Genomic DNA, 21530 nt, shown 5'->3' on the forward strand with positions numbered 1-21530 from the left:
ACAGTGAGACACACGCACACACTGAGACACACACACAGTGAGACACACGCACACTGAGACACACACAGACTGAGACACACGCGCACAGTGAGACACACACAGTGAGACACACGCACACAGTGAGACACACGCACACACTGAGACACACGCACACTGAGACACACACAGTGAGACACACGCACACAGTGAGACACACGCACACTGAGACACACACAGTGAGACACACGCGCACACAGTGAGACACACACACACAGTGAGACACACGCACACAGTGAGACACACGCACACAGTGAGACACGCACACTGAGACACACACAGTGAGACACACGCGCACACAGTGAGACACACGCGCACACACTGAGACACACACACAGTGAGACACACGCACACTGAGACACACACACACACAGTGAGACATATACACAGACACAGTGAGACGTATACGCACAGAGACACACGTACGCACACCGTGAGACACACACACAGACCCAGTGAGACATATACGCACACGTACACACACAGTGAGACATATACACACATACAGAGACACAGTGAGACACACACACACACGCACCTCGACATACACAAACAGAGGCACACACACACAGACAGTGAGACATATGCACACACACACACTAGAGGCATACACACAGTGTATGTAATAGATATACATACACACAGTGAGAGCCCAGGCCAGAGTTGAAGCTCATTTTATTAAAGCAATTATATTTATGCACTTAAGAGATCACTGTTATCATTGACACTGTATTTGCAAACCTGATTGGTATTTAATGCGCAATCCGAAAATAAATATAAAAAGGATTGTCCGGGTGGATTGTCCTCTTCATTCCTGAGCCCAAAACATCACAGTTTCCATTCCGGGTAGAATGTGGGGAGAGAGATGGTTAGGGGACAGATAGACGGGGAGTCAGGATTGGGGTATGTGGTCAAGGGGGGAACGGTGGGAAAGACGGTCAGTGTGTTGGAAAGAGAGGCTGTTAACGTGGGGGAAGGTGGTCAGTATGGGGAGGGATGTTCAAGGGGTGGGGAGAGACTGTCAGGGTGGGGTGGGGAGGACGGTCGGGGGGTGGGGAGATGGTCAGGGAACTTGCATCTCGAATGCCCGGCTGCTTCGCTTCTTGCAAGTGGTGCTGACGCCGTTTTTCCCGTTGGCGGCGACGAAGGTGATGCTGACGGCGTTCTGCCCGAATTTCATCGACATCCTGCGCTCGAGGAGAGAGAGTGCGCGTTACATGAGGAGAGAGTGTCCGGATCACACGAGGAGAGAGTGTGAGTATTACACGAGGAGAGAGTGCGCGCGTTACACGAGGAGTGCGCGTTACACGAGGCGAGAGCGCGCGCGTTACACGAGGCGAGAGCGCGCGCGTTACGCGAGGCGAGAGCGCGCGCGTTACACGAGGAGAGATAGAGCGCGCGTGCATTACACGAGGAGAGAGAGAGAGAGCGCGTGCGTTACACGAGAAGAGAGAGCGCGTGTTACACGAGGGAGGTGTGTGTGTGTGTGTGTACGCGCGCCACGTACTGGTCGGTGATGTGCAGGGATATCGCGTGGCCTGAGCTGCGGTGAAGCTTTGTCACCAACTCCACCAGGTGGTCACTGCTCAGCAGGAAATCTCCTTTCTTTCCCATCGCGCAGTTCTGGGCGGATAGACGGGGAAATCAGTCAGACCGATAGATCTCTCTCTCTCTCTCTCTCATCCCTCCCCTATCCCTTCCCCTTCTCCCCTCCCCTCTCTCTCTCTCTGTCTGCCTCTCCCCTCCCCTCTCTCTCTCTGTCTGCCTCTCCCCGCCCCCTCACTTACACCCCTATCTTTTTCTCTCCCCCACTTTCTTCCTCCTCTCTCTCTCCCTCTCTCTCTCCCTCTACTCACTCTCTCTTTCCCCCCTTCTCTTTCCTCCCCTCTACACCCCCCCCACTATCTGCCCCCTCGCCCCTCTCTCTTTCCCCCTCTCTTTCCTCCCCTCTGCACCCCCCCACTATCTGCCCTCTCCCCCCTCTCTCGTTCCCTCTAGCCCCTCTCTCACCCCCCCCCCCACCGCGCCGCGCTCTCTCCCCCCTTCTCTCTGCCCCCCCCCTTTCTCTCTCCACTCCCCTCTCTAAACCCCCCACCCCCCCCCCACTCTCCACCCCCCATGCCCCTGCCCCGGCACGCCTCTCTCCCCCGCGCGCTGACCTGGGTGAGGTGCAGGGCGAGGACACCGTCTCCACGGGTAGAGACAGACAGGCTGCTGATCTCCTCCACTTTGAGCAGAGTTTTAATCTGCGGCGACTTGGGGTCAGCCAGCGCCAAGTAGCCGGTGGTCATCAGCAGGATCCGCGGAGAATTCTAGAACGTAGAGAGAGTCCGTGAGCCTCTGGAGAGCCTTCAGCCACCGACCTCCGAAACTCTCTCTCTCTCGCTCCCCCCCCCCCCCCAATCCCTCCGCTTTACCCCCTCTCTCCTTTTCCAGATCGCACCCGAAGATCTTCCTCTTCAAACTTGCTTACAGGCACCGAACCAAACACGAGGAGCATTAATCTTTCTCCCGTTTTTTTCTTTCCTTCCCCCGCCCCTCACCCTCCTCCCCTCACCCATATGCCACTCCCCGTCCCCCCCGTCCACCCCCACACCTTGCCGTCCTTCCTGTTGATCTTGGTGATGGTGTCCAGGAGCAGAGGTTGGCCCTCCATGCTGCTCAGTAGCTTCTGGTATTTGGAGCTTTGCTGCGGCTGTAGGTACTGACCCTGGAATGGTATCCTCACACTGTGGACAGGCAGAGAGAGAGAGAGAGAGAGCAGCAGGTCAGGCCTGGGACACGTGGCGAGGGGGAGGCCAGTGGGATGGGAACAGGAGGGAAGGGAGAAATGTAGCCCGGCAAGCGAGAGGAACCTTGGTTCAATTCCCGGCCGGGTCAGGGCGAAACGTTGGGCAAGTTTCCTTACTCCACACGCTTTGAGATGCCTCGAAGACGTGATAAGGCGCTGTATCAAATGCAAGGATTATTATTATTATTATTTCGCGGGATCTCTTAACATCCACCCGAAAAGGGCAAGGAGGGTTTTGAAATTAATGCCCCTTGTTGCGGGGGTCTCCCAGGTCCCGGGGGGGAGCGCATACGATGTGACACTTGCGTGGGGCGAGGGGAGAAGCTTTACCTGGACGGGTATGCCGACTTCTTGTCCTTGAAGAGCTGGCTGGCATGTAGCTTCACTTCCAGATCAACTTTCCGCTGCTTGGGCAAATTCTCCCTGTATTTCTTGCACTGTAATGGGAGGTGTGGGGGGGGAGACATGTTTATTATACGGTGGAAGCCTATTAAGTCGGACCCATTGGAGGACGGACGCTTTGTCCGACTTAAGAGGCGTCCGAGGTTAGCAGAAATGCCGTTCCCGCCCCGCAGAGGAGCTGTGGTGGCGACACCGTGTAATAATATGGCTTCGCTCGGAACAATGTTAATTAACCAAACAGCACAGCCACCAAGTATTTCAACCGATGAGTTAAAGATAAAACCCTGTACTCTCAACAGAATACAGTTGGAAAAAAGCAAGGATTCTAATAGATCAGGGACCAGGCTCGAGGGGCTGAATGGCCTATTCCTATGCACAGTATATAATATTGTTAATATATATATATATAGACGTTTCGCCCACAAAATGTAGTCACTCCACTTTGCGGCGTATCCTGTGAAGCGCTTTGAGACGTCTCGAAGACGTGATAAGGCGCCGTGTCAAATGCAAGGGTTGTTATTATTATATAGTAAATACCGCCCTCCTCCCCGACCACCCAGCCGCTCTCTCGCCACCCCGGACACCCCCCCTCCCCTCCTCCCCCAGGCCTTACCTTCCAGGCCTGGAAGATGCTGTGCAGGTGTCGGTGAGTGGACACCAGGAAGTGGTACCTTGGTGGCGGCCATGTTCTATCGATGGGCGACATCGGGGGCAGCGAATTCCTCAGGGTCAGTAAGTATTTCTGGATCTTCGGGCAAGAAAATTGGCTTCTGATTAATATCACTCGTTAATATTGTGTGAACTGGTACCCAAACCTTTCCTCCATCCTTCCCTGACAATTCTCTCCGCCCTCTCCCTCCATCCCTTCAAGTCCTCCTCCCTCTGTTGCTCCACTTTCCATTCCGCCATCTCTCTATCTGTCCTTCCTCTACCCCCCACCCATCCCCTTCCTTCTATCGCTCCATCCACTCGTCCCTCCATCCCTTCATCTCGTCCTCCCTGCATCCCTCCATCCTCTATCCCTCCATTCCCTTCTTCCCCTCCTCCCTCCAACCCCTACAACAACTTTAGTTTATATAGCGCCCTTCACGCAGGGTAGCGTCCCGGAGTGCTCTATTCCTCTATCTACTCCTCAGTCCATCCATTCATCCACTCGTCCCTCGATCCCTCCATCTCTTCCTGCCTCTCTTCTCCTCCTCCTCCCTCCCTTACGGACGCCACTGCTCTGGCGTGTGTGTGGTGGAGTGGGGGTTGGTAGAGGGGGGAGAGAAACCACTCACTATTCTGGTGATGATGAAGTGACAGATCTTCTTCACAGCGTCGCTCTTGAAGTATTTCCTGTATTGTTTACGCACCTGGAGGGTAGCGGTGGGGGGGGTGGAGAGAGAGAGAGAAAGAGAGAGGATGGGAGGTGTTAGTGACTGACATCAGTGGCTTGGCAGGCGATGGGGGTGGCAGAGGAGAAGAGCCTGTGTGGGGGGTAGGGGCAATATTCTAGTCCAATGTTAAGCAAACACTGCCCCCAGAATGTTGTCCAAGATTCCTCCCTCCTTTCCAACGCTCCTCTTAACACCCACCACTCTGTGGCCCGGTCACTCCACCTCCCCCACCCCCCCCTCCGCGCCCCCACCCCCTTCGGTTACCTGGTAACCGTGCCAACCGGCGGCAATCAAGCTGACGGCCTGCGCCTCGTGCTTCCGGTCCTTCAGGTCTCTCAGCTGCCGTCGGGCCTGGGGAGAGAGACGCCAACGTCAGAAGCCGGGACCTTGGACAACGGGCTTCGTGGGACCCCTCCTCCCTCCTTCCTTCCTTCCCCACCCCCTCCTCCCCATCCCCTGGTTCTGGGGCCAAATGCAACCCTCGCCCCCCCCCCCCCTCCCCCCACCCCCCACCTCTCTCCCTCTCCGTCAACTCTCAAGACTTTGCTCATGACCTTTGTCTCCCCCGATCCTTGACCTTCCTCACTCCTCGCACCCCCCCCCACCCCGCATTGCAATCAGCAATGCAGTTCAGCAACCAGCCAGGATTAACCCTCTATCTCCCCCTCAAAACCACCCCCCCCACCCCTCTGCCTACCCACATCCCACCCCCCCACCTACCCACCCCCTGCCTCACTCACGCGCCAAACTCTGATCCAGGTCTGAATCACGATAGCTGCCCTCCTCATGTTCTGGTATTTCTTCATTTGCTGTATGTGTGTATGTGGGAGGGTGGGGGGGGGGGAGAGAAGAGAAGATAATATTAATAACAATCCTTGCATCTGATACAGCGCCTCATCACATCTCTTCACAAAATATACTGCACAGTGGAGTGACTGTGTATTTGGTGGGCGGAACCCGGCAGCCAATTGCACACAGCAGCGTCCCCCCCACAAACAGTCGTGGATTGAGTGACCACATTTTTGGGGGCAAGGATCATTACCCCCGGAAAGCGATCTGTCAATCGACCAACAAGCGGGGGTTCCTGCTTAACTGCTGGTAAACAGAGGCGGGTGTGTGGAGTAAGGGAACTTGACTTAAGGTTTCGCACCGCCAGGGAGTCAACCCCTTGCCCTCTCGCTTGTGAGGCGAGCGCTCTAACCACCACTCTACGGGACTCCACGACGGAATGAACACTGTAAAGTGACTGTGTGTTTTGCAAGCGAAACGCGACAGCCCCTCCACACAGCCGGGAACTCCCCCGTCTCTCTTAGTGTGAATTGCGCCCACAAGCTCTTTGACGTCCGCCCGAAAAGTGGATTAGTTTTCCTTTGCCGTGGGTCCCAGGCCCCAGGGGAACACACTTACCATGTGACGCCTGGACCAGGCTGCGATGGTGACCTGACTCTTCTTCATCAGCAGGAAGTGCTTGCGACATGTCCAGCCGCGGAATGTCTTCTGAATCATGGTCGCCAGCTCCCCCATCCTCTTCCTCCTCCGAGCTTCCAGGTCAAAGAGCTGTAGAGAGGGAAGCGCGTCAGAGAGACACAGGTGAGTGGTGCAGATATCTCATAAGAACATAAGAATCGGCTGGCGAAAAGAAGACCGAGATCCATCTAGTTCGCCTTCCACCCTCCATCCTGGCAGTCGCTTGCCCTGTCGTGTCCCCAAACCGCGTGTGTCCCCCTCCCCCCCCCATCCCCCTAAATATTATTTTCTAGCAGAAATCGATCTAAGACGCGGTCGAAGAGGAGAGTCTTGAGACGTGCCTTAAAGGAGGCAAGTGGGGGGGGAGCGAGGTGTAGGGAATGTGGGATGGAATTCCAAAAGGTGGGGGCAGAGAGGCTGAAGGCCTGACTGGGGCGGGTCGGGCGGGGGACGTGGAGCAGAGGGAGTCGTGCCGGTCGCGGGGCAGAGATCTCTGTTGAATACTCACTGTCTGCGGGGTTCTGATGAAGATCTTAGTCTGGCCAAATCTGTATTCTTCCGGCGGGATATTTAATTCACTCAGAAGCGCTTTTACTCCATCCCTGGGATAATAATAAAAAATAATAATAATAATAATCCTCGCATTTGATCCAGCGCCTTGTCACGTCGTCTCACAGCGCTTCGCAGAATAAACACCAAAGCGTAGTGTAGTGTCTGTGCGTTTTGTGGGCAAAACACGGCAGACAATTGCGCACAGGAGTGTCCCACAAACAGTCGTGTTTCTACTCACCGTTAGGAAAAGCAGAGGCTCGCGTGTGGAGTAAGGAAACTTGTCGGCCGGGAATCGAACCCGGGTCCTCTCGCTTGCGAGGCGAGGGCTCTAACCGCCGCGCTACAGGGCTCCATTTTCTTACCTATCGTTTCCCTTCCAGTTGGGCCATGTCCTTTTACACATCATCTTGTAGCGGCGGAGGCACGGCTCGTACAGCTGACGGTAAGCATAGCCAGCTCGACGCACTCGCACGTTCTCCATCAGCCCCAAGTACCTCACCTGTGTCCCCACCAACCCCTCCTCAAACACCCCCCGCTTCTTGGTCTCATTGGGTTTTATGCACCTGTGTGGGGGGGGAGAGAGAGTGACACAGAGAGTGAGGCGGAGAGAGAGATAGAGTGACAGAGAGAGAGAAGAGGAGAGAGAGAGAGAGAGCGGCAGAGAGTGAGACAGACAGAGAGGCACAGAGAGAGAGACAGAGAGTCAGAGAGACTGAGGCTCAATAATAATGATAATAATAATCCTCGCATTTGATAGATCGCCTAATCACGTCGTCGAGACTTCCCAAACCGTTTCACTGAATAGATTGTAAACTACGCGCCCCCCCCCCCCACCCCCCCCCCCATCCTTCCAGCTCTGGGTCAGTTTGGACAAGGTGATTCCAAGTCCCAACAGTGAACCCACCACCTTCTGACTCCGCTCCGAGACAAGAGCCCGAGCGACTGAGACTCTGTGAGAAAACCGAAGCCCATCTGGTTCGTCTCCCACCTTCCCGGCAGTCGCTTGCGCCCATGTCCCCGAACTACCTCCGTAGAGTAATCCCATCAAGTTATTTCCCTCCCTCCAAGAAAAAAGATCCCTAATCTGTGTTTGAAGGAATCAGCAAATGTCTCCCTCGGGAGCCTGTTCCACAGGTTCACTGTTCGTCTCACTGAAATAGTGTTTGGTTCTGAATTTACCTCTCCTCTCGCCCCCTCTCTCCCCCCCCCCCCACCCCCCGCACCCTTCAATCGCAGACCATGTGTCCTCTGGTACACAAATCGATCGGTACCTGATGTAGTTGGGGTTTTTGGCGAGGAGGTTCTTCATGAGGATCGCGACGGAGGCTTTAAACTGGCTGCCGGCCGTGGGCGGCCGCTTCAGGGAGACTTTGCTAGGGTTCCCCTCGGGGAAGAGGGACTTGATGAGGGTCTGTTGGGCTTGCCACATGGCCTGCGAGAGGTCCCGGTACAGCAGGTCATTATTCTTGTCCATGAACCCGATGATGTTATACGTCACCTGGGTGAGGGGTGAGGGGGGGGAGGGAGGGGGAAGGGGGAGACAGAGGTCAAGATTATACCCGTAAAACACACGGTCTCCCCTCTTCCTTGCGCAGGAACGGGACATGGTCCTGGGAAAGCCACTTCCAGCCATTTTGCCAAAGGTGTCATGTGCTAACGTGTGGCATGTTAGCAGCAGTTAGCGTCTCGGAGCGCTATTACGGTGGTGTAGGGCGACGGGGGGGGTGGGGGGGGTGGGGGGGCGGTCAGACGCTGAGTGTTGGTGCGATCAGCGGCATGGTTTTGAAGTGGAATTCAAAGAGAGATGTGGGGGGGGGAGGGGGGGGCAAAGGGCTTGAGGGGAGAGGGTTAGCTTGTCAGGAGGAGGGGCTACATTGACGGGGAGGGGGTATATTGCCCGGGGCTGCACTGCCGGGGGAGGGGTACTGCCGGGGCTGCACTGCCGGGGGAGGGGCTACACTGCCAGGGGAGGGGCTACATTGCCAAGGGAGGGGCTACATTGCCGAGGGAGGGGCTACATTGCCGAGGGAGGGGCTACATTGCCGAGGGAGGGGCTACATTGCCGAGGGAGGGGCTACATTGCCGAGGGAGGGGCTACAGTGCCGAGGGAGGGGCTACATTGCCGAGGGAGGGGCTACATTGCCGAGGGAGGGGCTACATTGCTGAGGGAGGGGCTACATTGCTGAGGGAGGGGCTACACTGCCAGGGGAGGGGCTACATTGCTGAGGGAGGGGCTACATTGCTGAGGGAGGGGCTACATTGCTGAGGGAGGGGCTACACTGCCAGGGGAGGGGCTACATTGCTGAGGGAGGGGCTACCTTGCCGGCATAGTGCTGGACACGGAAGTAGTGGTCAGTCAGTGAGGAGTCGCTGATGAATCTCTGGCTCTGGGTTTCTCGGCTCTCGTAGTGACGGTGATCGCGGCAAATCTGGTTCAGTTTGTGCAGGAAACTGCCGTCTGTCGCCTTCCCCGGTCTCAGGCACTCCTCGTCCAGCATCGCCAACACCCCCCGCCGCCCCTACACACACAGGGGACACACAGGGTCACACACACACACACACACACAGGGACAGTCACACACACACACACACACACAGAGGGACAGTCACACACACACACACACACACAGAGGGACAGTCTCACACACACACACACACACACACAGAGGGACAGTCTCACACACACACACACCACACACAGAGGGACAGTCTCACACACACACACACACACACACACAGAGGGACAGTCACACACACAGGGTCACCCGGACAGTCTCACACACACACACAGAGGGACAGTCAGACACACAGGGTCACACATACACACACACACACACACAGAGGGACAGTCACACACACAGGGTCACCCGGACAGTCTCACACACACACACACACACACAGAGGAACAGTCACACACACAGGGTCACCCGGACAGTCTCACACACACACACACACACACATACACACACACAGGGGACAGTCTGACAATTGGGGACAAGCGATCCACCAATCGACTTAACAAACCGGGCTCCTACTTCCTGCTCAGTAAACAGAGACGTGTGTATGTGTGCGCAGAGTAAGGAAACTAAACCTGTGCGTGTGTGGGTGTGTGCGCGTGGGTGTGGGTGTATGTGTGTGTGTGTGTGTGTGGGTGTGTGTGGAATAAGGAAACTAAGCCTTTCAGGCCCTGTCCGGCCGGGAGCCGACCCCGGGTCCTCTCGCTCGCTAACCACTACGCTCCATTTTTGCCGCCGGGAAAAGAGGGAAGTCATTCGCAAAAGTTTTTTTTTTAAAAAAATCTTAAACGACTTACATTTTCGATCAGGTCACAGATGATGGTGTTATCAAAATATTCAACCTGGGTCCACTTGATGCCCTGACAGACAGAGAGGGAGAGAGAGAGAACGAGAGAGAGAGAGAAGACGAGAGAGAGAAGACGAGAGAGAGAAGACGAGAGAGAGAGAAGACGAGAGAGAGAGAAGACGAGAGAGAGAGAAGACGAGAGAGAGAAGACGAGAGAGAGAGAAGACGAGAGAGAGAGAAGACGAGAGAGAGAAGACGAGAGAGAGAAGACGAGAGAGAGAGAGAGAGAGAGAGAGAGAGAAGACGAGAGAGAGAAAGAGAGAGAGAACGAGAGAAGGTAAATAATATGTTTGATTCCTCGTGGCTGTCTGGGGGATGGGGGGGAATTTGAGGAGACTGTCTGATTGCAGATGTATTGCAGCCCCAGGGTTAGGTCCCAGGGCATAATAATAATAATAATAATAATAATAATAATAATCTTTGCATTTGATACATTGAGACGTCTCAAAGCGCTTTGCAGTCTACATTTCGTAAAGTGTAGTGACTGTGCGGGCGAAACGTGGCAGCCAATTGCGCGCAGCCGTGTGATACAAACAGTAGTGCATAGTGAGTGACCACATATTTGGGGGGGGGGGGAAGGGATTATTACCCCCAGAAAACGATCTGTCCGACTCCAGTTGACTAACGACTGGGTGCCTAACTACTGCTGGGCAAACAACAACAACAACAACATTCCATTTATTGAGCGCCTTTCACGTCGGGAGGACGTCCCAAGGCGCTGTACAGTTGGGTCAGGGCCCGAGCGACGGGGAAATGGTCAGGGTGAGGGGAGGGAAGGGAGGGAGCGAGGAGGGGGGACATGGTCAGGGTGAGGGGAGGGAGGGAGCGAGGAGTGGGGAGAGAGTCGAGAGAGGAGCTGAAGGCTGAAGGTCAAAGAGAAAGGTCTTGAGACCGGCCTTGAAGGAGGAAAGGGAGGAGGCGTAAGGGTGCGGAGTAAGGGATTTCACCCTGGCCGCCCGGGTCTAATTGCTTGACGAGAACTCCAAACACAGGAGCCCCGATACTGACCCTAACTTAGGGTTAGGTCCCAGGGTATGTGACCGGGTGATGACGCCCTGGGGTGGGGTTGGGGGGTGTGGGGTGGGGGGGTGTGGGCGAGTGCTCACCTCCCTCACGTACTCCTCCTGCTCCTCCTTCAGTGTCAGCTCGATGAAGACTTGCTGCAGCTTCTCGTTGCAGTAATTGATCACCAGCTGCTCGAAGCTGTTGTGCTGCGGCGAGGAATGCGACAGGTCAGCCGAGCAGCCGTGCAGCCAATCTCCCCCCCCCCCCCACAAAACAGCCCTGCGTACGCACGCTGTGCGCGTGTATGTGTTGTGCGCGCGGGTTCGGACTGTGTGCATGTGTACGCAAAACCTACCTCAATGATCTCAAATCCGTAGATATCCAGTACCCCCATCACCTTGTGCTCTACCTGCGCTTTCACCTGTGAAGACCAAAGCAGATCATTAGTGAACTGTGTGTGTGTCTGTGTGTGTATTATCTGTGTGTGTGTGTCTATGTGTGTGTGTGTGTGTGGTGGGTAGGGGGGTGTTATAACAATAATAATCCAACGCCTTGGGACGTCCTCCCGACGTGAAAGGCGCTATATAAAGGTAATTTTGTCCTTGTAATCCTTGCATTTGATACAACGCTTTATCACATCGTTGAGACGCCTCAAAGCCCTTCGCAGAATATACTGTTAAATTTAATTGACTGTGTTCTGTGGGGGAAACCGTGTCCCACAAACAGTCGTGGGTTGAGCGAACAAATTTTTACTTATCTTTTTGAAGTGATTCTAACCCCCGGAAAGCTATTTGCCAATCGGCCATCAGCCGGGTTCCGGCTTACAGCCGGGTCACCAGAGGCGGGCGCGTGGAGTAAGGAAACTTGACTAGAGGTTTCGCCCTGACCCCCAGCGCTCTGACCACTACGCTACGGGTCTTCACTAGGATTAGTGAGGGGTGTGTGTGTGTGTGTGTGGTGGTGGTGAGGGAGGTGTCATTACCTGGATGCTCTCATTGATGCGCTTTATCAGCCAGTTGAATAAACGGTTGTACAGATTTTTTGCCAGAGCGTCGCGAGCAAAGTAAGCCTGGGGAACAAAAACTCAGCTCAGAGACATGCATCTCCCCCAAAACCTACCCCCCCCCCCCCCCGCCCATTCCCCTCCCTTCTCCCCCAACCCCCCTGAGCTCTGTAGCTTCCGGGTGTCCACAAAGTCCTGTCAACGGCCTGAAAGTAACTGCAGTCCGCTGTTACTCCTCATTTCCCCCACCTCCCGCTCACCGCCCCGGGGTCTTACCTGAGCTGCGTTCAGTGAGGTGGAGACTTTGTCACTCTTCGCCTCCACCGTGCGGAAGCAGAGGGCGCGTTCAAGAATCTTCTGTTCCAAGCCGATCAGGTCACAGATCTCTGCCAGCGCTGTGGAGTAGAGAACACGAGGGGCCGGTGGGGGGGAGATTTCAGACATGGGACATGACGACGGGTTATAATAATATAACAATAATAATCCTCGCATTTGACACGGCGCCTTTTCACGCCTTCGAGACGTCTCAAAGCGCTTCACAGCAAAGTGTAGTGACTGTGTATCTTGTGGGTGAAACACAGCAGCCAATTGCGCGCAGCAGCGTCCCCACAAACAGTCACGGAATTGCGTGACCACATTTTATTTGGGTGGGGGGTGGTGGGGTGAGGGATTATTATCCGCCAATCGACTAGCCGTTGAGTGAGAGCGACCAATTTTATTTGGGGGATTGTCATCCAGGACACTGGGAGGGAGAGAGAGAGAGAGGTGGGGAGGGGGACAACTCCCTTTTCTTTTCGAATAGTGCTGTGGGATCTTTAACGTCCACCTGAACAGAGCACAGACGGGGAGTGAAGTTTAATGTCTCACCCCCTCTTCCCAACCCCCCACCCACCCCGCTCACCTTTGCCGTCCTTGATGTAGCACCTCTCAGTCCCACTGTCCGCCTGTAGCTGGATGTTGCCGAGCTTCATCACCACAGTGACGGCCTCCATCACCGATTTCACTTCCTGCCGCCTGAAGCCAATCACCTTCATGGCCTCCTGCAACGACAACAACTTGCATTGATACGGCGTCCATCCCTCAGAGCGGGCAGCATCCCAGAGGGTCAAGACTGAGGTGGATAAATATTTGTTAGGTCAGAGTATTAAGGGATATGGGGGCAAAGGCAGGTAACTGGACTTAAGGGAACGGGGTATACGGGAGGAGAGGGAAGTCTAACAACAACAACAAATTACGTTTCCACAGCTCCTTTCACGTCGGGAGGACGTCACAGGGCTATGGCTGGACAGTCAGGGATTTGGACCTGAGCTGGGAGGGGGGGTCAGGATCAGGAGGAGTCGAGGGCAGGAAGGGTTGGGGTGTAGGAGGGTAACCGAAGGTGGAGAGGTCTTCAGACGGCTCTTGAACCAAGCAACGCAAGAGGGGGGCACGGGGGGAGAAAGGGTGGACGGTGAGTCCTGGCAAGCCTGACTTGAGCTGGCCAGTCACTGCACTTCAAAGTAACTCCCTGCTCGAGTGGCTTTAGGCTGTCACATCTCCGCCCTTTCCCCCCACCACCTCCCCCATTACATCTCTGTGCCCCCCCACCCCCCACCTCACCCCCCAACTCACTTACTTTGACGGCCTTAAAATTGGAGGCATCATCCATCCCACTCAAGGTAACAGCCTCGGTGGTGAGATACGAGTACTTGGTGAAGTCCTTGTCTAGCTTGAGATTCCCTATGGAGAGGGTGAGGGAGAGAGGGGGGTGGGGGGTGTTAATCCTTGAGTTGTCCACAGGTTCGGTTTAGGCAGGGTCAAGGTTTGGGGGTGAGACAGGGGCATCAGCAACAACAACAACAAGAGCAAATTAAATTTTCACAGCGTCTTTCACATTGGGAGGACATTCCAAGGCCTTGGACAGTCAGGGATTTGGACTCAAGCTGGGGGTTGGGATCAGGAGGGGTGGAGGGCGGGGAGGGTTGGAGGTAGGAGGGTGACCGAAGGAGGGCGCAGTCGAAGAGGAGGGTCTTGAGACGGGCCTTGACGGAGGCGAGGTAGGGACCGAGGCGGAGGGTCAAGGTTGAGGCGAGGTTACTCACTCAGGGATTTTGAAGAGCCTCCGGCCAACAGCTGGTAGAAGATGTGGAAGTTCCTCTCCCCTCTTGAGCGTTTGACCACCCGGGATTTCTCCAGGAGATCTGTGAGCAAAACAGACACCAGTCAGACTTTGCCCTCTCCTCCTCTCTCCATCTCGCTAACTCCCAGTACCTTCTATCATAGGAACAGGAGGAGGCCATTCAGCCCCTCGAGCCTGTTCCACCATGCTATTAGATCATGGCTGATCTGTAGCTCAACTCAAATTACCCAAGTTTGCCCCCTATCCCTTGATCCCCTGACCTGACGAGCAACTCTCCACCTCAGTCTTGAAAATGTGAATTGGAGGGGTGGGGGAGTGATTGTCACTCACAGTTGTTGATAACTCCGCCCAGAGGATCGCCCTTGAAGTCGAACTCGATGTCCATGTATTTGCCCTGGAGTTCGGGAGGCACAGAGACAGGAGATGGGAATATCCATGAGAGATTTATAACATAATAATAAGAACAAAAACATCAACTTGCATTTACGTAGCACCCCTCCCAGAGCTAATGACGATCAAATTAAGCCTCACATTCGATAAGAGCATCTCGTTTGCTGGGAGTTGCTGCCGAGTGTGGTGACTATGTGTTCCATCCTTTCTGAGCTGCTCTCTCTCTCTCTCTCCTCTCTCTCTCTCTCTCTCTCTCGATCTCTGGCCTCCTGCTTGTCCCTCGTCCCCTCCTCTCCACCATCGGTGGCTGCGGTTTCAACCACTATACCCCCAAAGCTTTGGAAGACTCTTCCCCCAATCCCTCCGCTCTGCCCCACTCCTTCCTATCTTTTAGATCGCGACTGAGGACCTTTCTCTTCGACCGGGCTTACAGTCATCTCCTCCCTCCTTCCCCCTGGCTCGGAGTCAGGCTCCGCCACTGTTAGGGGCTCTGAGCAGTTAACCCAACGCACACTCTGGGCCCCCCCGCGCCCCCCAGCCTTGGCTCTCGCCAACCTATGCCTAATACTCTCCGGAATTAGGTAAGCAGGATGCGTCCCTCCAGGGAGAGAGAGAGAGAGAGCGCCTTCTTTTCCAACCATCTATCTCTGGGTTTCCCATGTGTAGGTGGGAGGCATGGAATTCTCAGCTTGGTTTGGAGACTCTTAAGTAACGGTGAAGGGTTTCCGTGAGTATCAGACACCCACCCGGCTGGCTTAAAAAAAACAGAGACATTCCCAAATAACAGAGGCCCGGATAAGCCGGGAATCAGAAAAACAACTTGGAAAATACGTACGAATCTGGAAGAGTTGTCATTCCGGATGGTCTTTGCGTTTCCGAAGGCTGAGAGAGGGATTAATAACAACAACAACGCATGACAGTTACACAGCGCCTCTCACGTCAGGGGGAAGTCGAAAGGCGATGGACAGTCAGGGCTTTGGACCCGAGTTGGGGGTTGGGGGGATCAGGAGGAGTGAAGGGCAGGGAGGGTAAAGGGGTAGGAGGGTGACCGAAGGCGCGGTCGAAGAGGAAGGTCTTGAGACGGGTCTTGAAAGAGGCAAATGAGTGGGTCGCGGAGGAGGGACTGGGACACGGAGTTCCAAAGGGTGGGGGCAGAGAGGCTGAAGGCCGATGGTGACCGTAGACAAGGGGATAAGCAGCCGTGAAGTGCACGAGCAATTTTATCCGGGGGATGGGGCGGGGGGGCATGGCGGTTGGGATTGCTGCAGGGAAGATTGAGGGTTCAGGTAGAGTGAGCATGTCCGAATGCGAGTGTCCGATGTGAGGAGAGTACAAGTCCCCCAATCATTTGGGGAAAGCGAGTGAGCGAGCTGGGGCTGGGGGGGTGGGGGCTGGGGTGGGGGGGCTGGGGTTGGGGGAGGAGCGTACCTTCCAGCACAGGGTTAGACTGAAGCAGTTGTTCTTTTACTTTTGTGACCTCTTCTCCTTTACCACAAACGGCGGCAACGTAAGACATCACAAGCTTACTGGCCTCTAGGGCGGGGGGGGCGGTGGTGGGAGTGGGGGGGGGGGGCGGAAAGAGAGAGAGAGAGCATTCGTTAGCATCAGTGACGATAATAATAATAATCCTTGCATTTGATGCAACGCTTTATCGCGTCGTTAGTCGTCTCAAAGCGCTTCACAGGATACACTGTAAAGTGTAGTGACTGTGGAGTATTGTGGGCGAAACGCGACAACAGCAGCTTGTGTTCGCACTGCCCCCACACACTGGGATAGCGTCTCGGAGCGCTTGACAGTCGTGCGTGGGGTAGGGTGGGGTGGGGAGGGGGGGGGGGGGGTTGTGGGCAGGAGGCAGGCTGTGGGGTGCGGTCGGGACACTTATCAGATGGAGTTTCGACCGAACCTGGAACGGAGTTACAAGGTATGAGCTGTCCCTTCGGCAGTCGCTAGGTGATTATCAGCCCGTTAGTCATTAAGAGGAAAGTGGCCCAGAACGGCTACGGCTACGGCTGCTGCTGGGTCAACACCAAGCTGTCTCCCGGGGTTAAAGTTTGCATTGTAAACTTTCGGTTTCTCGAGCAGGCAGAAATGAAGAGATAAACTAAAATGCACCATCTCCCAAAGCCTTTCGCCTCCCTGAGGCTGAATATCCAGGGAGAGATCTTCAGTGCAGCAGGCGTATAGCTCTTACTTAGAGCGAGGATGTCCCGTATAATAATAATAATAATAATAATAAGCCTTGCATTTTATACACCGCCTTATCACGTCTTCAAGGCCTCTCAAAGCTTCTGCCCGGAACACGCCGCGTTGTGAACTGACTGACTGTGTGCTTTGTGGGCAAAGGTGCCGGGGTGGGGGGGTGGATTGGGGAGTGAGGAGGTCGGAGAGGGGGAGTGGGGGTGAACAGAACCTACCTGTCTTTCCTGATCCGCTCTCCCCGGTGATGAGAATGCATTGGTCCCTGTCTCTTTCCTGCAGCGATCGGTATGCATCGTCCACAATGGCGTAGCTGTGACGTTAAAAAACACACGGTTAAACAGGGAGTGAGAGATACACACACACAGAGACGCACATAGAGAGAGAGAGAGAGAGAGAGAGAGAGACGCACAGAGAGAGAGACGCACACAGACACAAAGCAGAGCGAGAGAGACTCCGAGGAAGATGCCCGAATAATAATAATTATCCTTGCATTTGCTATAGCGCTTTTCACGTCTTCTAGACGAATATACTGTAAAGTGTGGTGACTGTGTATTTTGTGGGAGCGAAATGCGGCAGCCGATTGCGTACAGCAGCGTCCCCACAAACAGCCGTGGATTGAGTGATGGGATTATTGCCCTCGGAAAAGCGGTCCGTCAATTGGCCAACAACCGGGTGCCTACTTACTGCCGGGTAAACAGAAGCGTGTGGAGTAAGGAAACGTGTTGATTTCTGCGCTGTTTTGTTTAACGCAATGGGTCGGGTCCCAGTTAATGCAGAGAATGGGTCTTTATCGAACATAAGAACATAGGAATTAGGAGCAGGAGTGGGCCATTTGGCCCCTCGAGCCTGTGCCCCGCCATTCGATAAGATCATGGCTGATCTTCGGACCTAACTCTAATTACCTGCCCTATCCCCATATTCCCCAATAAAAATCTATCAGTCTCAGCCTTGAAGATGTTCAGGGACTGAGCATCTACAGCCTTCTGGGAGAGCGAATTCCATAAGTTCACTGCCCTCTGAGTGAGGAAATGTTTCCTCAACTCTGTTGAATTTCAGGGTGCGCTCGGAACACTCCTTTTTCCTTACAAATATACATTCATTCCACCTGACGGTATATTTACAGACGTGAAAAGCTCCGTGTGAAATGCAAGGAAGGAAGGATCCAGGACTTTCTGCGGGCGACTGATAAGCTTTATAGAGGTTAAAGACCAAAGTAGGGGGAGGGGATGTTGTTTTCGAAGTAAAGTGCGAGACACTTTATTGCAGAGATGTTGCCCCCCCCCACCCTCAGCGGATGGTAACCTCTGATCTGCCCTCTCGCCCACACACCCCCCACACCCCCACACTTGGGAGGGCTACGCAGGGCAGCACTAACCAACCTGGTGCCAAGGTAAAGACCGAGGGTAGCCTAAGCAGTGGCAAGTGATAAGTAAAGGCTGACTGCTGCTGGTGAACATCGAACTCACCTCCGCCTTTCTTTTTGTGCTTACAGTCACCTCTTCCCTCCCTCCCTCCCTCCCTCCCTCGCTCCACCCGGCTCGACACCAAGGCTCGGCCACCCGTAAGCGCCCCGAGACACTGGGCGCTGTGTAAATGCAAGTTGTTGTGGTTGTGACAGGGCAAGGATGTGCGTTTCTACGTGCGACTCACATGTGGGGTCTGAGCTCGTACAGGTTACATTTGCGGTACTCTGCGATCATCTCCGGCGTGTAGATGGGCAGCGACTGGTACGGGTTGATTGATACAACTACATTTCCGATGTAGGTCTGTGCGGAGAGAAGATACAGACTTTCGTATCAGTGTCACCAGGGCTCTTGGAACTGCAGCTCCTGTCAGCAGCTACTGGTAGGTGACAACAACAATAATAATCCTTGTGTTTGATACGGGGTCTTTCACGTCTTCGAGACGTCTCAAAGGGCTTCACAGAACAGGCTGCAAAGTGAATTGACTGCGTATTTTGTGGGCGAAACGCGGCAACCAATTGCGCACAGCAGCGTCCCCTACAAACAGTCGTGGATTGAGTGACCGCCTTTTTTTTTGAGGGATTAATACCCCCAGAAAGCAATCTTCCATTCGACTAACAATCGGGTTCCTACTTACTGCTCGGTAAACAGAGGCATGTGTGTGTGTGTGTGCGGAGAAAGGAAACTTATCTAAGGTTTCGCCCCGACCTGTCTGGGAATCGAACCCGGGACCTCTCGCTTGAGAGGCGAGGGCTCTAACCACTATGCTACAGGACTCAATGAGTCAATCCTCGAAGGCCCTCCCACTCTAGCCTCTGGGAATAAGAACATAAGAAATGTTAGACGAGGAAAAGACCAAGGTCCATCCAGTTCACCTTCCTGGCAGGCACTTGCACATATGTCCTGATGTGGTTGTGGACTTTAAGCTCACGGTCTAGGTTAACCCTCCAGTGTAGTGATGGTGGTGAGGGAGAGAGTTTCATATTGTCAGGGTCTCCACGTGACCTCAGATACTCACGTAGATTTCATTCTTGTTGAACCGCTTCTTGAGGTTGGAGAGTAACGAGTCTTCGGTCAGCGGGTCGAGCAGCACCATGTCTCCCACCCCGGTGGTCTCGCCGAGCAGTGAGGGGTCCATGTTGACACTGGCGACGAAAAGGGAGCAGTTGTGAAGGGATATGCAGAGGGGAAGGATCCACATCACACTGTGATGGGTGGGGGAAATCCAGAACAAGGGGGCATCGTTGTATAACTCTTTCAAAGACTGAATGGCCTCCTTTTGTACCGTAGGATTCTATGACTATAATAATAATAATGCTTGCATTTGATACAGCGCCTTATCATGCCTTCGAGACACCTCAAATCGCTTCGCAGGATACACATAAAGTGAATTGACTGTATATTTTGTGGGTGAAACCTGGAAGCCAATTGCGCACAGCAGCGTCCCCACAAACAGTTGTGGACTGACCAAATTTTTTTTTTTTTTTGAAGGAATTATTACCCCCGGAAAAGCGATCCGCAATCGATTAGCAACCAAGTTCCTACTTACATCTAGGTAAACAGAGGCGTGTGAAGGAAACTTGCCCAACGTTTCGTCCTGCCCGGGAATCGAACCCAGGTCCTCTCTCTTGCGAGGCGAGTGCTCTAACCGCTGAGCTACAGGACTCCAGATTGGTCCCCAGTGATGGGGCTCAGGGTCCTCACCTTGTTGTCGTGATGATGGAATCTGTTGGCTTTGTTCCCCCCAGTGATCGACGGCCAAAGGTTTCTGCCCTAGGTTTGCTGAAAGCTCTCGGACTCTGGCTCCCTCGGCTGCATTCAGGAAGTGAATGAGTCCCTCAAAGAGCCAATATTTAAACTGCGTCTAAAAATAATCGTCCAAAGGGCGCCCAGCCTTCCCATAAAATCTCAGGTGCACAAAGTCACCAGGAACTCTGGCCTTAAAGGAACAGGGCACCAACTTGTTCAAGGAAGTTTTGTGCCTTAAAAGTATTTCATGTAATAATGTAATTAACTTTGCTTTTGAAATAGCGACTTATTACATAACATAACACAACATAACATGTAGGAGCAGGAGGAGGTCATTCGGCCATTTGAGCCTCTGCCCCGCCATTCAATCATGGCTGACCTTCTAATCTAACTCCAGCTAATAACCTGACGCTGCCTTCTCCCCATATCCCTTAATCCCTTTTGCAATAAGAAATCTATCTCTCTCAGTCTTGAATATGTTCAAGGACTGAGCGTCAACAGCCCTTTGGGGTAGTGAGTTCCATACATTCACCGCCCTTTTGAGTGAAGAAGTTCTTCCTTAACTCAGTGTGAAAGGGCTGTCCTCTGATTTTAAGGTTGTGACCCCTGGTTTTAGTTTCTCCAACCGGGGATACGATCTCCCACTGTCTACTCTATCATGGCCTTTGATGATCTTATAGGTTTCTATAAGATCCCCCTCTAATTCTTCTATATTCTAGAGAATATAGGCCCAAATTGGTCAGACTATCCTCGTAACTCATCCCCTTCATCCCTGGCACTAACCTAGTAAGTCTACGCTGTACCCCCTCAAAGGCAAGTACATCCTTCCTTAAATAAGGAGACCATTATATGGAAAGTGGATTGACTGTGTATTTTGTGGATCAAAGGTTAGCACAAATAGGTCCGCTCCACCATCGGCGACGGTGCCTTCAGTCACTATGCCCCGAGGCTCTGGAACTTCCTTCCTCACTCCCTTCGCCTCGCCCCCTCTCTTCCTATTCTCAGGTCTCGACTGCGTGGCCCCGGGATCCGTTACTGTGAAGCGCTCCGAGATGCCGTCCGGCGTGGAGGGCGCTATATAAATCCAAGTTGTTGTTGTTGGTGTTGTTTCCACTGGTTGGGGAGTCCAAACCATGTTTGTGTTACAAGGACACAGTCACCAAACTCGACTCGAAATCCATACGAAACATTTTATTATAATAATACTTGAATTTGATACAGCGCCTGTAATGTCACGGAGTCCCGTAGTGTAGTGGTTAGAGCACTCGCTTCGCAAGCGAAAGGACCCGGGTTCGATTCCCAGTCAGGGCAGGACCTTAGGCAAGTTTCTTTACTCCACACGCCTCTGTTATAATAATAATAATAATCCTTGCATTTGATATAGCGCTTTTCACGTCGGGAGGACGTCTCAAAGCGCTTCACAGAATATACTGTAAAGTGAATTGACTGTATATTTGTGGGCGAACGCGGCAGCCAATTGCGCACAGCAATGTCCCACAAACAGTCGTGGATTGAAAATGACCAATTTATTATTGTTTTTGGCTTTGGAGGATTATTATTAGGCTCTGTGTGGAGTAAGGAAACTTGCCCGAGGTTTGGCCCTCTGCCTGGG

At 53.7% G+C, this 21530-nt stretch overlaps 2 protein-coding genes across 4 annotated transcripts in view; one reads left to right on the plus strand and one right to left on the minus strand.

The window, feature by feature from the left end:
- Positions 1-694: 694 nt before the first annotated feature.
- LOC103172273 (unconventional myosin-Ib) lies at positions 695-19984 on the minus strand. Of its 2 annotated transcripts, XM_042344239.1 has the most exons (29): positions 19874-19984; positions 19188-19314; positions 18357-18472; positions 16922-17016; positions 15936-16040; positions 15343-15389; positions 14448-14511; positions 14080-14178; positions 13614-13717; positions 12900-13038; positions 12275-12393; positions 11978-12064; positions 11351-11416; positions 11097-11201; positions 9941-10003; positions 8946-9146; positions 7899-8125; positions 6990-7190; positions 6584-6677; positions 6016-6165; positions 5349-5417; positions 4873-4959; positions 4510-4584; positions 3843-3977; positions 3158-3264; positions 2633-2765; positions 2196-2348; positions 1544-1659; positions 695-1223 (listed from the first exon to the last, which is right to left on the minus strand). In XM_042344239.1, the coding sequence occupies exons 2-29, from the start codon at positions 19305-19307 to the stop codon at positions 1100-1102; spliced, it is 3201 nt and encodes a 1066-aa protein (XP_042200173.1). In that variant the 5' UTR covers positions 19308-19314; positions 19874-19984; the 3' UTR covers positions 695-1099. The 2 variants fall into 2 exon arrangements, with proteins under 2 accessions (XP_042200173.1, XP_042200174.1); XM_042344240.1 differs by lacking the exon at positions 4873-4959.
- Positions 10248-21530, plus strand: part of LOC103191066 (signal transducer and activator of transcription 1-alpha/beta-like) — a 32208-nt gene continuing 20925 nt past the window's right edge. The window contains exon 1 of one of the 2 annotated variants that reach the window (XM_042344243.1): positions 10248-10267. The gene's annotated coding sequence lies outside the window, so the exon portion shown is untranslated. Of the gene's footprint in view, positions 10268-18479; positions 18552-21530 lie in introns of those variants that run through there. The other variant, XM_042344244.1, reaches the window with a different exon arrangement.

This window comes from Callorhinchus milii, unplaced genomic scaffold (genome assembly GCF_018977255.1).
Source record: "Callorhinchus milii isolate IMCB2004 unplaced genomic scaffold, IMCB_Cmil_1.0 Scaffold27, whole genome shotgun sequence".
In the NCBI taxonomy this organism is placed as follows: domain Eukaryota; kingdom Metazoa; phylum Chordata; class Chondrichthyes; order Chimaeriformes; family Callorhinchidae; genus Callorhinchus; species Callorhinchus milii.

Bases quoted from the DNA above. Each gene is read 5' to 3' on its own strand.
- LOC103172273 (XM_042344239.1), bottom strand. From the start codon at position 19,307: ATGGACCCCTCACTGCTCGGCGAGACCACCGGGGTGGGAGACATGGTG. The intron at 15,390-15,935 runs GTACGCTCCTCC...TCCCTCTCTCAG, and splicing joins GTCTAACCCTGTGCTGGAAG to CCTTCGGAAACGCAAAGACC. The intron at 2,766-3,157 runs GTAAAGCTTCTC...GCCTGTCCACAG, and splicing joins AAGTCGGCATACCCGTCCAG to TGTGAGGATACCATTCCAGG.